At 41.7% G+C, this 14,090-nt stretch overlaps 1 protein-coding gene across 1 annotated transcript in view; it reads right to left on the bottom strand.

Annotated features, from left to right (window-relative positions):
* Tph1 (tryptophan hydroxylase 1) overlaps positions 1-3,332 on the bottom strand; it is a 29,978-nt gene extending 26,646 nt beyond the window's left edge. Inside the window, exons 1-2 of the mRNA XM_013034117.1 lie at positions 3,328-3,332; positions 190-422 (exon numbers count right to left, since the gene is read on the bottom strand). Of these exons, the coding sequence (XP_012889571.1) occupies positions 190-422; positions 3,328-3,332 (238 nt within the window). The remainder of the gene's footprint in view (positions 1-189; positions 423-3,327) is intronic.
* Positions 3,333-14,090: the final 10,758 nt, after the last annotated feature.

The raw sequence follows: 14,090 nt of genomic DNA, 5'->3' as shown, positions 1-14,090 counted from the left end.
CCCCAAAGAAGACAGGAGAAAGCATTCAGACTCACAAGGGGTAGCTTTGACCTACCAGCCCCAGCTCCTAATGAGGATTAACTTTGGGGGTGCAGGGAGGTGACTCTGCCCATGCTCCGCACCAACCCATTGCCCCCAAATATTTCCCGGCAGTTCCTGATGGGGCGGTGGAGGGACCACCCCACTCACCTCGAGCGCCACCGTGATCAGCGGGACCAGCCTGTGGACCTGCGCTGCGGGTCGCTAATAAAAGAAGCCTGAGTCCGAGCCGGCCAATGAGCGCCCGAGGTACCGGGCAATAGCCAATGAGAAGGGAACACCAAGGCACCTGTGTTGGGGGCTCTGCCGGTGGGCGGGTGAGCATCCGCCCGGAGCTGGCCTCCTCTGAGTGCTGATGGTGACTGCCAGCTGCCGCCCTTAACCTTCAGGGATATTTGACAGGCGTTTTAATTAACCTCATACTGGGCCATCCTTAACCACAAAAGTCTGACTAATATTAAACAATCCAGAGTTAGAACTTCCCTCCAAACCAAATAACCTCTATTACAGACTTAATGACTTCCTGTAGGCTTGTAGGGCTCCCCTCTGGTTGGAGAGCAAGGTAGAAATCCTCACCACCCCACCCCATCTCTGTGCTTCTGGGTTATGTGATAGCCCAGTCCTGCCGCATACTTTTCTGAGTGTCGTTCCTTGTTCTTTTAGGCTGCGCAATGGATGGACTTCTACTTAGAAGGGAAGCTCTCAGTGCACTTGTCATTTATTTTTTTTTAAGCTGCAAGCCGGTGAGCGTGCTAGATGAACAGAAGGTAAATGTTTGAAATACCTTCCTTTTTGGTTGAGTAGTCTGTTGGTTATGTCTTACCACAAAGAACACAATACTTCTGTCCCTTTGCATCCTGTGAGGACTGCTTCCCGGACCCCTACAGATGCCACAACCTAGGAATACTCAAGTCCCTCATACCGAATTTATATCTAATCTCTACACATCTTCCTCTATGCTATAATTAATCTTTAGATTACTTACATCTAATTTAAGTGCTAATTTAAGGTGTATAGTTGTTATACTATATTGCTTAAGGAACAATGACAAAGAATAAAAGTCTGCACGCAGGCAACTTCCCCCCACACACACAATATTTTCAGTCCAGGGGTAATTGAGTAGATGTGTCGCTCTTGTGTATGTAGGGTCAACTATACTAGTTAACATGCCACAGGTAGGACATTCTTATGTCTTACTTTTGAAAAGTTGGTTTTATTGATGTATAAACACTGAGTTATCCACTTCTTTATGGGGTAGAGGGGTTTGAATTCAGGACCTCATGCTTACTAAGCAGGCACTCTACCACTTGAGCCATGACCCCATCCCCATTCTGTGTTGGTTATTTTAAAGATAAATTCTCACTTTATGCCCTGGCTAGCCTCAATCGCAACCTATTTGTGCTTCCCTTTGTCACTGGGATGACAGGCATACATTATGGTGCCCGGCCATTGGTTGAAATAGAATCTCACACACTTCTTTTTGCCCAGGCAATCTCAAATATTGTGATCTTGTATCTCCAACTTCCAAGTACCTAGGATTACAGGCTTAAGTCACCCAGCCCAGCTATCCACGACAAAATAAACAGTATCTAACTACCAAACATCAAAAGATGGAACATATCTATGACACAAAAAATTCCCTTGCCTCAATCTACTCCTCCTACATGCTGTCCCTGGAAACTATTTGATTTCTGTCTCTATAATTTTGTCTTTTCTGGAATGAGAAAAATTGACAAAATCTATAGGCTTTTGATTCCTAGCACTTAACACAGTGCTTTTGAACCTCATGTTGCACGTATCAGTTGCATGGCTGAGTACAGCTGTACTTTAATTTCAGGAAACATAGCTTCCACAATTTTTCAGTTTTTCTTTTAGTCTATACAATAATTCTATTAAATACTATTCTTTTTTTGTGTGTGTGTCGGTCATGGGGCTTGAACTCTGGGCCTGGGCGCTGTCCCTCAGCTCTTCAGCTCAAGGCGAGCGCTCTACCACTTGAGCCACAGTGCCACTTCCGGCTTTTTTTCTTTTTGCTTATGTGGTGCTGGGGAATCGAACCCAGGGCCTCATGCATGCAAGGCAAGCGCTCTACCACTGAGCCACCTTCCCAGCCCAGTAATTACTCTCTTAAGAGAGCTGTGAAGTAGTTTTTTTCACAAACCAAGAAGATAAGAACCAAATATGGAGAGCCTAAGAGTCTTTACCACCAAATGCAAAGGTCTGCCTATGTGTGCACTTAGAGCATAAGAACTCAGAGCGAGATCATGAATACAGGAAGATTTCAGACAACATAGCCTTTCCATAACTTGACTTCTTTATTTATAAAATGTGTTATCTCATAGTGTTATTATGAGGATTAGTTGAGTTCATACTTACAAAGCATTTAGAGAGGTACTAGATAAGCAATTTTTCCATGCACAATCATTGAGAAAGAATGCAGAAATACAAACATGTAAGTCTGAGAGAGACGAAAGATGTGATAGTAAAACAAAAGGCCCTTTAGCATTATTCTTCAGAAAAACCAAAATTCCATTTGTGAATCTGTGGGTATGAAACAGAGGCTACTTCTACACAGAAAAAGATTACAAGTTTTAGAGGTATTAGGAGCCATATGGGATTCTATCCATGTTCAAATGGAAATTAATTTGAGTAGGCTAAGATACAATCTCTTGAGTGCTCAGGATCCAAATCTACTAAATCCTCTCCCACACACACCAAAAGCACCATAATCTTAACAAAATACAATGACATCTTCAGTGAGCTCATCTCAGATAATACCCGATGGCTTTATGAGAAGAGTTGGCTAGAAGTCTACTTATACACAGAATACCTAAGATCTAAAGCTACTACCTGTCCCCTCCCCCACTACCCCAGGAGAGCTCCATAATCTTCACATGATGCCTTCAGCAAGCTCATCTCAGATAACACCCAATGGTTTTATGGAGAGAGCTGGTAACAATCTGCTTACACACAACATGACGCAAATTTTGCTATTCCAAATGTCTCGATTCTCAATTATACTTTTAAACATTATGCTTGAAAAACATGCTTGTCATTGGAATAATTTTGCTTCATCACATAACCCCCAAAATATTGGTCATTCCAAACACCCTGAGGATGAGTGTGGGTTATGACAAGGCCTTCCCCTTGCTGTGCATTTAGTTTGCCTAAATCCCACAGTGAGTGTCAGAAGCAAGCTACAGTGAGGCCTCACCTGTCTAAGGAAACTTTTTACCTCAGTGGATTGCAGCATTTCAAAAAGTAGACTAAGGAATTCAGTGGACTTACTTCATGTTTCAGTTATTTTTCAGCTCTTTAGCCTTCATTATCTTTAGGTCTGAATTCCATAGAAACCAGAAATCACTCACTATCAGCTGGAAGAACCCAAATAGCCTGAGTCCTGAGCTCACAATTCACATACAAGAGTCAGGAGCTAAGATCTGAGGATAGTGGTTCAAAGCCCACATGGGCAGAAAAGTCCATAAGATTTTTATCTTCAAGTAACTAGCAAAAAGCTGCAAGTTGTGGAAAAGCAAAGGAAGGAGGGACACTGTCCAAAAGAGAATTGTACTCATTAGCTAAATTGTGAAATGGTAACTCTTGTGTACAACACCTTATTAATAACAATAAAATTATATTTTAAAAAACTGGAAGTAAAGGTGTGGTTCAAGTGGTAGAGCACTAGATTTGAGTGCCCTGACCCTGAGTTCAAGCCCTGGTAACAGGGAAAAAAAAAGACTGTGGATGGTACTCCCTGGAGTCATTCAAAGTAACATTTCTGCTCATATTAATAAAGCAAACTATAAAAAAAAGTGCAACTACTTCAAATCACTCCTGGTGCTTGGTACACTTGGTTTCCTCCATCTTTGCTGCCTTGGTGTTTGTTTTGTGCTGTTTAAAGAGGCGTTATGACCTCTTTTCTTCAAGGCAGCAGTCATTTCTCCTAGAGCAAGTCAAACAGTATTTGCTGGGGCTGCTGAAAGCAAAGCCAGTACCATTTGTCTAATTAACAATCCCTGGAAAGATACCTTTTTATGAAAGAGTATCACAGTGTCTACATGAGGGAAAAAGAAAACTCAATGATCAAATCCCTTCTTCATTTCTGCTACTGAGCTCAAGGTAGTGTGGCCCAACTTTTATGGCTATGGAAAAGACTGAGAAAAGCTGAATGGGACCCACTGGAAGGGTCAACAGAAGAAAATACGCCATGTGGAGAGACAAGAAATGCCATTCCTGAGTTATCAATGTAAAGAACGGAGAGTACTTACCCTCTTCTTTGGGAAAATCCTATCTACTCATGGCCCAGCCCCTCACTTGGAAGAGGGGAATCAGGGTACCTTCTCATAGGTGCTAAATATAAGAACACTTTACAGGCTCCACTGTGACCCATATTAATAAGCTCTAGCTTTTCCCTATGCAGAGTAGCAGCCATGCCCTTGATCCTCCTTTATTCTCATTAGGGGGAAGAGGAGGCTTTGGCTTATTCATTATGTAATACTTTCTTGAGTAAGCAACCAAGACACTCATAATCAGATTGACACAATCTGGATGTGACTTGCTAAGAGTTTGATACACCGAGGGCTCTGGAGGATTCACAAAATGTTTGGCCAAAGGGTTTAAATAGAGACTTCTCAGAAGAAGTAAGAATGCCAAATAAACACATGAAGAAAGGCTCCCTGGCCACAAAAGAAATGCAAATCCAAACAACTTCGAGATTCCATCTGACCCTAATTAGTTTGGCCAACATCAAAAATTTGAACAACAACAAATGCTGGCAGGGATATAAGGAAAAGGAACTCTGTCCGTGGGAATGTAAACTAGTATAACCACTCTGGATGGCAGTTAGGAGATTCCGCAACAACAACAGAGAAAAACATAGAACTACCTTCTATTGCAGCCACACCACTCCTGGACATCTACCCACAACATTACAAGTCAGTATATGGTAAAGACATTTGCATATCCACAGTCATTTCTGCACTATTCAAAATAGCTGTTTATAGAAATAATCCAGATGCCCTACACTGGATAAGAGGAAGGCAAAAAAAAGTGTGGCCAGGAAAATGGAAGCCTGAGAGTCCAAGATCAGCCCCTGCACTTTGTCAATGGCATGGGTAAATACAGCTTAGTGAATTCAGGGCTGCTTCAACTCAGCTAAGATCCTCTCGTGGGCTCCTGCACATGATCTCAATCTGTCTTGGAGCCTATGTTCATACTCACCACACTTGGTCAGGGAGACACACTCCTGGCAGAAGGCACAGAAAAGAACGTTCCACACATGGCCATCCTCCCTCCCAACCAGCTCAGGAGTAAGGCAGAAATGGGTATTGTTTGCCTCCGCAATAAAATCATTGAATACAATATGTAGAGCTTTAAATCAGCCTCATAAGTGTCTCCAGGCAACTCCTGCCAGAAAGGTAGGGAGACAGAGAAGTACAAAAAAAAAACCTCCAATGCCACAGAAAAGGACTAGTGTATCTCTTACAAAAGCCTGGCAGTGGAAATGCTATAAAATAGAAAAGTCTGAGTTGACTATGAAATCCAATCAGCATAATGCAACACTCAAAATGCAAACCCTCACCAGTTGGGGCAAACACTTCTTCCATGCCACAGTGACATTCCTTCTGAAAGCACTGCAAAAATCACCATGAAGGCCATAGAAAAAAACCAAAAACAAAAAAAACAAGAGATCAAGACCACAAAGGTGTTACTTGCAAAGGGTTAGTTTCCTTGTGGTAGTAGTGGCTTTAAGAAGACTTAATCTGCATGTATATCTCAAGGACAAAGGAGGTCAGTGCCATGTTTGTACCACCTGAAACATAGTTAATATAGGAGTGCTAATAGACCACCTCCAGGAAATACCAGGGACGCTGGCTTTCAGGAACTGGCACAACAGCTATTAATTAGTTCCCAAGTTTCTCTCCTATCTTAACCTTGGTAGTCCCCCTAACTGAGCACACCATTTACCATGTGGTAAACTCAAGTCACAACAGAATGAGTGGGAAGTATTCGTCCCCAGTTCAATTTCTCTCTCACTGGCTCAATAATCGTCCGCAGAGCACTCAATGAGCACATCCTGAGAGTCTCTGACCAAGGCTATGACACTTAACAGGACCTATGCTCTATGAACATCTCATCTCAGTTTTCCCACAGAGAACCAGTCCTCTGCCTACTGAAACTCTCCAACAGCAACTGTACAGAAACTAGCACTAGCATCCAGTAGGAGGGAACTAGTCAAGAGTGATGATAAACCTGGCATAGGGGTGCACACCCATAATCTCAGAACTCAGGAAGCAAAGATTGTGAGGTCCAAGCCAGCTTAGGCTACATAGCCAATGGCAGCATCACCCCCTGCCCTTCTTGCTTAAAAAAGAAAAATTTGAGCTACAATTTTAGAGACAGAAAAGATTTGGGGTTTGAACTCAGGGCTTTATGCTAAGAGCTCTGCCAATGAGCCATATTTCCATATCATTTAAAATTTAGGTAATTTTTTAAATAGGGTCTTACGTTTTTGTTTAGACCAGCCTAGACCACAATCGCATTACCTATGGCCTTCCATATAGCTGGGAACACAGGCACGTACCGACACCCTGTTGAGACAGGGTCTTCTTGCTAACGGTTTTGGGGATTGAATTTAGAGACAGGCAGGAACTCATCACTTAAGCCATGTCCCCAATTCCTTTTCAATTTTATTTTCAAGGCAGGGTCTCAACGTATGTACTAGCCATTCTGGGCTTTGGTCCTCCCACTTGTGCTTCTGGTTTTTACTTCCCCATGTCACAAGGGATGACAGATGAGTACCACTGTGCCTGGTCATTGTGCTTCCCCTACAACTGGGAAAACAGGCATGCACCATTGCACCCAGCCATTGGTTCAGATGGAGGCTTTCAAAATTTTATGCCCAGGGCTGGGATGTAGCTCAGTGGCAAAGCGCTTGCCTAGCAAGTGCAACGTCCTGGGTTCGATCCCCAGTAAGAAAAAAGAAAAGACAAAAAAAATACAGTTAAAAAAAAAAACCCAAACAAAATTTTACGCCCAGTTTGCCCTCAAACTGCAACCTCCCAATTTCTACCTAATAGGCTCAAGCCACCACACCCAATCCCCCCGTCTTTTTCCCCCCACCCCGTCTTTTTTGTGATACTGGAAACAACACAGAGCCACAAACCTGCTAGGCAGACCTTTTGCCACTTGATCCATACTCCTACAATTTTTTGCCTTGGCTGGCCTGAGACCATGATCTTTTTTTTTTTGGTCCGGTCGTGGGGCCTGAACTCTGGGCCTAGGCGCTGTCCCTCAGCTCTTCAGCTCAAGGCTAGCGCTCTACCACTTGAGCCACAGTGCCACTTCTGGCTTCTTTTTTGCCTATGTGGTGCTGAGGAATCGAACCCAGGGCCTCAGGCATGCAAGGCAAACGCTCTACCACTGAGCCACCTTCCCAGCCCTGAAAAGAAAGATTTTTAACCAAACTCTGGCCTGTAGCACGTAAGTGAACAGAGGCTTCTCTGTGATAGAAATGGACACAGGTCAAACTTCTAGACCAACTCACTTCTCCTGACAATTGCATCAACTATGACCCCCATCTTAGCCCCTCCATACTCATCCCCAGGACCAGCTGTCCACCATGAGACAATCTTTCACGTGTGTGCCTTAGGTTGATTCACTGCTCGGTGTTTTTGCTGTTTAGAATTACTTATGTACAGCTATACCCTTCTTCCAGTGTCTTCCTCCTCTCCACCATCTAATGACTTTCTTCTGGTGCTTTCTATCCAGAATTGCAAGAGGTAAACATCTTCACTCTTATTGGCAACAAATCCTTGAATCCGTTTCCCATCCCTTCTGGAGATGAATAGCATGGAGAGGAAATGAGAGGAAACATTTTTTTTCTTCTTCAATTAACTTTCATTTGGCATCTCTGGAAATTCAAGTCTGAGTAAACTCTGACTCCAGAACAACCAGGATGATATGATTATGGAAAATGTTAATCTCTCCATCAAAGGAGAGACAGCTCAGTTACGGAGCAGTTGGCACGTTCTTCTAAAGGGCCTCTGCAGGATGAGCCTACTGGTTTCCCTCAGGAGCCACAAAGCTCAGGGTTCCTAAGAGACAAGATAGTCCTGAGTTGCAGAGTTGGTCTAGTATATTGTATGCTTACCCACAATTGTGCTAAAGAAATCAGCAACCCATACTGACATATTCAAACAGAATAAAGGAGAAGATCCGCAACACAAACATTTCCAGATCACTGAAGACTCATGTGAAAATGTGAAATTTACATTGTTAAAGACCATTCAGACATCACTTGATGTGGGCAAAATCCAAAGAGGTGAATATTTGTGGCAAAAAAAAAATCTCTAAAAGCTGGGCATTGATAGTTCACATCCTAGCTACTCAGAAGGCTGAGATTTGAGGATCACAGTTCAAAGTCAGTCTGGGCACTAACCACCAAAAAGCCAGAAGTGGAGTTGTGGTAGAATGCTAAGGAACCAGCACCCAGACCTTAAAAACAAGCCCCAGTACACGCACTTTCTCACTCTCTCTCTCCTTTCTCTCTCTCCCTCTCTGTCTCCCTCTTTTATCCCTCTCTGTATTCCTCTCTCTCTCTGTCTCTCTCTCTCTCTCACACACACACACACACACATCTCTATTTTACATATTGTATACTAAAATCATAAAATATGAAATAATTTTAGAACAAACAAGTCATCTGGGTTGTCCAAATCTAAAACAAACGTAAAAAGAAATTAGAGTGGCTGAGCACTGGTGACTTACAACTATAATCCTAGATACTCAAGAGACTGAGATCTAAGGGTTGAGTTTCGAAGCCAGCCCTGGGCAAAAAAAAAAAAAATCTGTGAAACTCTTCTCTCCAATAAACTACTCAGAAAAAGCCACAAGTAGTGTGCTGTGGCTCAAGTGGTAGAGCTCTAGCTTTGAGCAAAATAACCTTAAGGACATGCATGTGCGCACACGCGCAAGAAAGAAATTGGAGAGTTTAATTGACACTCTGTTCTAGGGTTAGCCACATCAACAGATTTCTTTTTTTCCAATGACAACACAGTGCATTGTAGTGAAGAAGCTAAAAGTCTTGGGAGTTTCTTCCAGGAAAGTGCTCCATGACTGGTTACAAGCAGGAAAAAAACATCTGAAATCAGCTGAATTTTGGAGTAAGTAGAATTATAGCTGTACAAATGCCACCACCCTTTCTCAAATACAGTCCCATAGAAAGAGCAGATTTCCAGATATGCCAAGTTTCTCAAATGGTATGGAGTCAACACCATTGAAGACTATCTGATGGGCCAATTGCTAGAGGTTCACATCTGTAATCAGCTACTCAAGAGACTCAGATCCTCAGATCTCAGTTTGAAGCTGGTCTGGCAGACAAATCCAAGAGACCCTTATCTCTGACTAACTAGCAAAAATCCAGAAGTACAGATGTGGCTCAAGTGGTAGTGTGCCAGCCTAGAGTGAAAAAGCTAAGTAAAAAAACAAAACAAAAACAAAACTCTACATGGTCATGTTGATATAATAAAACCAAAATATGTGCATTCACTTGAATTGTGGGTTGTGATTACACATGTACTCCCACCTACCCATATACTGTATTTTCAAACAACTCTCCTTCCTGGAAGCAAGTCTGTATCTGAGGAAGTCAAACTCCTTTGAAATGCACGATGTCTTTGTTCTTTCAATTGTTGGAGTCTATATTTACTGAGGCTGAGCAGGAAAGTGTCACTTCTATGAAGAGACATCTCAAAACTTCTATTCCTCATGTAATCATAGAAACCCTCAAAGGTAAGAGGGAAAGCCCATAAAAGTCACAGATCCCATGATGTCAAAGGAAAAGCAGCTGGAGAAAGGGGGTTTAATAAGCAGCCTTCTTTTATTACAATAGGTTTGACGTCACTGATTATTTATTATTTCCATCACTAAAACACAAAGTGTTGGGCTTCATTGTGGAGACCAGGATGAAAAGGATATGTGGACTTTCCTGAGTATTTTAATATCCTCTTATTGACAGAAGATAGAAGATCTGAACAAGGACGGGGAACAGGAAATGATTTTAGTGATTTCATTACAGTAATAGAGAAAAGGGTTTGCAATGGCTGCGTTTGGCAGATGGTCTGGTCAGACTCCTACTTCTAAACAGCCTGCAGGTCCACAAGCCCAATATTGACACAGTATTATATGAAGCAAGGGCGTGTTCTAGCAATCAGATTTTTATAAATATATACTGAGTCTTCACAGTGGAACACAGGAAGTTGGTCTTTAAAAGTTCATTTAAAATCATTTCATAGGGAAAGGTATTTAGAGCCCACATAGGAAGACATTAAGAGTCAAAGGACCCTTGATATTCTGGTACAAATCAGATTTGCAGTGGAATATGGTTTACCTCTATTGATGAGTGAACATGGTTATTTACAACCACAATTCAGATTTCCAAGACTTTGGATTTCATTTAAGAAAACCTAAATTTTAGTTGAGAATGTGGCTCAGGGATAGAGTGCTTGCCTAGCATGCATGAAGGCCTGGGTTCAATTCCTCAGTACCACATAAACAGAAAAAGCTGGAAGTGGTGCTGTGGCTCAAGTGGTAGAGTGCTAGCCTTGAGCAAAAGAACCTAAGGGATAGTGCCCAGGCCCAGGACTGGCAAAACAACAACAATAACAACCACAACAACTAAATTTTAATAAACATGAAATACCATTTTGCTAGGACCCTTTTAAAAACTGATCCCATGAAACAAAGCATTAGTGTTTGGGAAGTCCTACGTGATTTGACACTTTCACAATTTCCAAAGTACTAAAACAAACAACCACTAAACACATTAGTCCTGTAAGAAAGGCAAAAATGCTACTCTTAGGATCAGAATACTCTGGCTAAGTGACTTTCAAGGTCCTAATCACCCTCCATAAATGTTTTTCCCCTTCCCCCATTACTTATTACTATGTCATTACTTTTTGCTTAATATCCCATGCAGGTCAACTGAGTTGAACTCATCCTCATATACAATGTGCTGTGCCTGTTTAGACATACTTTCATTAGTGCTGCACCTGATCAAATATAAGCAAGAAACCTCAGACCCTTGTAAGAAAGCCTTTCTGTGGACAGTTGCTAACTTTCGAGTGTCTACTGCCAGTCTGCCACACAGCTGTTTTGTTTAACAATGCCTGAAGTGGTACCATCAGTTTCATAGGTGAAAATAGAGGATTTTAAAAAATAATATAGCTTGCTTCATAGTTTCCAGTCATTTATAGACTGTCAACTTCTCCCCATTTATTCCCACCTCCCTTGTACAACACCTATTACTTGAACATAGGGGATACTGAACAGTTGGAAGGATTTTGAATCTCCTCAACACAAAGAAACAGTTGATAAATGTGTGCAGTGACTGATCTTTACAATTTGTATACACGAACTGCAATCAAACTGTACCCCATACATAGGTACAACCCTGCCAATTTACTTCATTTTGTTCTTGTTTCTTTGAGATAGAGTCCCACTATGTAGCCCAGGCTGGCCTCAAACTCATGATCCTCCAACCTCAGTCTCCCAACTGCAGGGATTACAGGCATTCACAATTGCCTAAAATAAATATATACTTATTTATTTATTTTGTCAGTCATGGGCCTGAACTCTGGGCCTGCATGCTGTCCCTTAGCTCTTCAGCTCAAGGCTAATGCTCTACCACTTGAATCATAACACTACTTCGGCTTTTTCTGCTTATGTGGTGCTGAGGAATTGAACTCAGGGTGTCATGCATGCAAAGCAAGCACTCTACCACTGAGCCACCTTCCCAGCCCTAAAATAAATACTCTTAAATAGGAATGGGAGGAAGTGGTGCTGTGGCTCAAGCGATAGAGCGCTAACCTTGAGCTGAAGAGCTCAGGGACAGCACCCAGGCCCAGAGTTCAAGCCCCACGACCGACAAAAAAAAAGGAATGGGAATGCTAGTGACTGTCTCAGATGGAACTCATTCATAAGCAAAATTTGTGATAGAGATACGGGAATATCTCAGAGCCTTAATCAAATAAGTTACTGCTTGATGCTAAATTATGGACATTTGCAGGGAATGACCCCAAGAAATCACAGCCAGTAAGCCAGCCAGTGCAGGCATGGTGGTTTATACATGTAAGAGAGGTAGAAATAGAAAAAGGATTGTGGTTTGAGGCCAGCTTCGGCAAAGTTAGTGAAATCCTACCTCAACAGATAAACCAGGTGTGGTGGTACATGCCTAACATTGGGAGGCATAGGTATCATGGAGTAAGGCAGCCCAGAGAAAATGCACAAGACCTGATCTAAAACACAACTCAAAGTAAAAAGGACTTAGATCATAACTCATGTGGTAAAGTGCTTGCCTAGCAAGTGTTAGGCCCTGAGTTCAAACCCCTGTATGCTTTCCCCACCCTTCACCTAAAAAAGAATAGTCATGTGGGCATAATAATCATCAAACAAAAAGTAGCCTAGTATTCTAAAATCTTTGTTTATAAAACTAACTAGAATCCAGGGGCTGGGAAGGTGGCTCAGTGGTAGAATGCTAGCCTTGTATGCATGAAGCCCTCGGTTCAATTCCTCAGCACCACATAAACAGAAAAAGCTGGAAGTGGTGCTGTGGCTTATGTGGTAGAGAGCTAGTCTTTAGCTGAAGAGCTGAGGGACAGGGCCCAGGCCCAGAGTTCAAGCCCCATGACTGACCAAAAAAAAAAAAACCAACTAACTAGAAGCCTATGGAGGTTATTTGGCTTTTATAGTACAGAAAATTCCTTGGGTTACTCACAAGTAGGGTTACTCACAAGTAAAGAAATTTGACGAGGTGTCTTCCCACTTCCAGTCTGCTTCCTTGAGTTCCTGTCTGGCCTGGCCCTAAGAACAGTATCCATCTACCCAGGCTCTCATAGGTCTGACATAATGTCCAATGAATAAAAGCACTGGACAAACGTGAGCTTGTAATACTTCTGATGTCCTGATTCTGATTCTTTCCTTAATTATTCCTCTGCCCACAATATACAATTAAAAATTGCTGCGTTTTCACTAGTGAAAAGCATCCACTATGGTGCTAACACATATGTGAAATCAGTTCCCATCTGATTGGGAGTCATTAACATTTCTAATTACAATAATCTCCTTTTCAGCTGAAACCATGAAGGCAATCATTTTCCATACTTGGTTATTTGCTCATTTTTCTCAGTACTGAGAATTGATCTCAGGGCTTCATGCTTATTAGACCAGTGCTCTACCACTTGAGCCACACACACAGAACTTTTTTTGTCTTATTTTTCAGGTAATGTCTTGCATTCTGCACAGGGATACCGTTTTGTGATCCTCCTACCTAGCCTCCCCTTTTCCTGGGATTACAGGCACATACCACCATGTCTGGCCACTTCAAGTGGCTAGATAACAAATGTATTTCTGTTGGTTTTCACTGTGTTAAGTCCAGTAATATTTGATGACATTACAACAATTTACTTTTTGTTGAAACATAAAAGACATATGCACCAGGCATAAACTCAGGCTTATAATTGTAAGTTCCTAGCTTTCATAAAACTTTAATATAGTAGGCCTAAACATACAAAAATAAGAGAACTCTATGACCTTTCTTCACATAATCAATCCATTATTCCTGGCCAATCTTGTTTCTGCTCCTCTCTTACCAACCTCCCTCCTCTTGCCCAAGACTGCTTTGAAGTAAATCCAAGGCATCTACCATTTTACTATAAACATGGCTTTTTATAACATTTTTAAAATTCAAAAAAAAAATTAGAATGCTCTAATTGAAGATAAATGTTTGCCTGTTTTCCCTTCCTTAAAACTTCCTCCAAGAAAATGAAGAATCCAATATTTATCCTATAAAAGTAAGAAGTAAGGGAAGGGGGTGGGATGGAAAAGATGGATAAGAATGTTTAAAGGGGTGATGCTGATCAGGATATATTGTATTCACAAACTGCTTTGTTAAGTGGCAACTCCTTTGTACAACTACTTATTGATTTAAAAAAAAAAGTAAAGCCTTCCTTCAGGAGTAGAGAAAACTGAAGTTATAAAGCTATAAGAAAGTA

Source organism: Dipodomys ordii, unplaced genomic scaffold (genome assembly GCF_000151885.1).
Source record: "Dipodomys ordii isolate 6190 unplaced genomic scaffold, Dord_2.0 Scaffold183, whole genome shotgun sequence".
Lineage (NCBI taxonomy): Eukaryota > Metazoa > Chordata > Mammalia > Rodentia > Heteromyidae > Dipodomys > Dipodomys ordii.
This window is presented reverse-complemented; position numbering and strand designations above follow the sequence as displayed.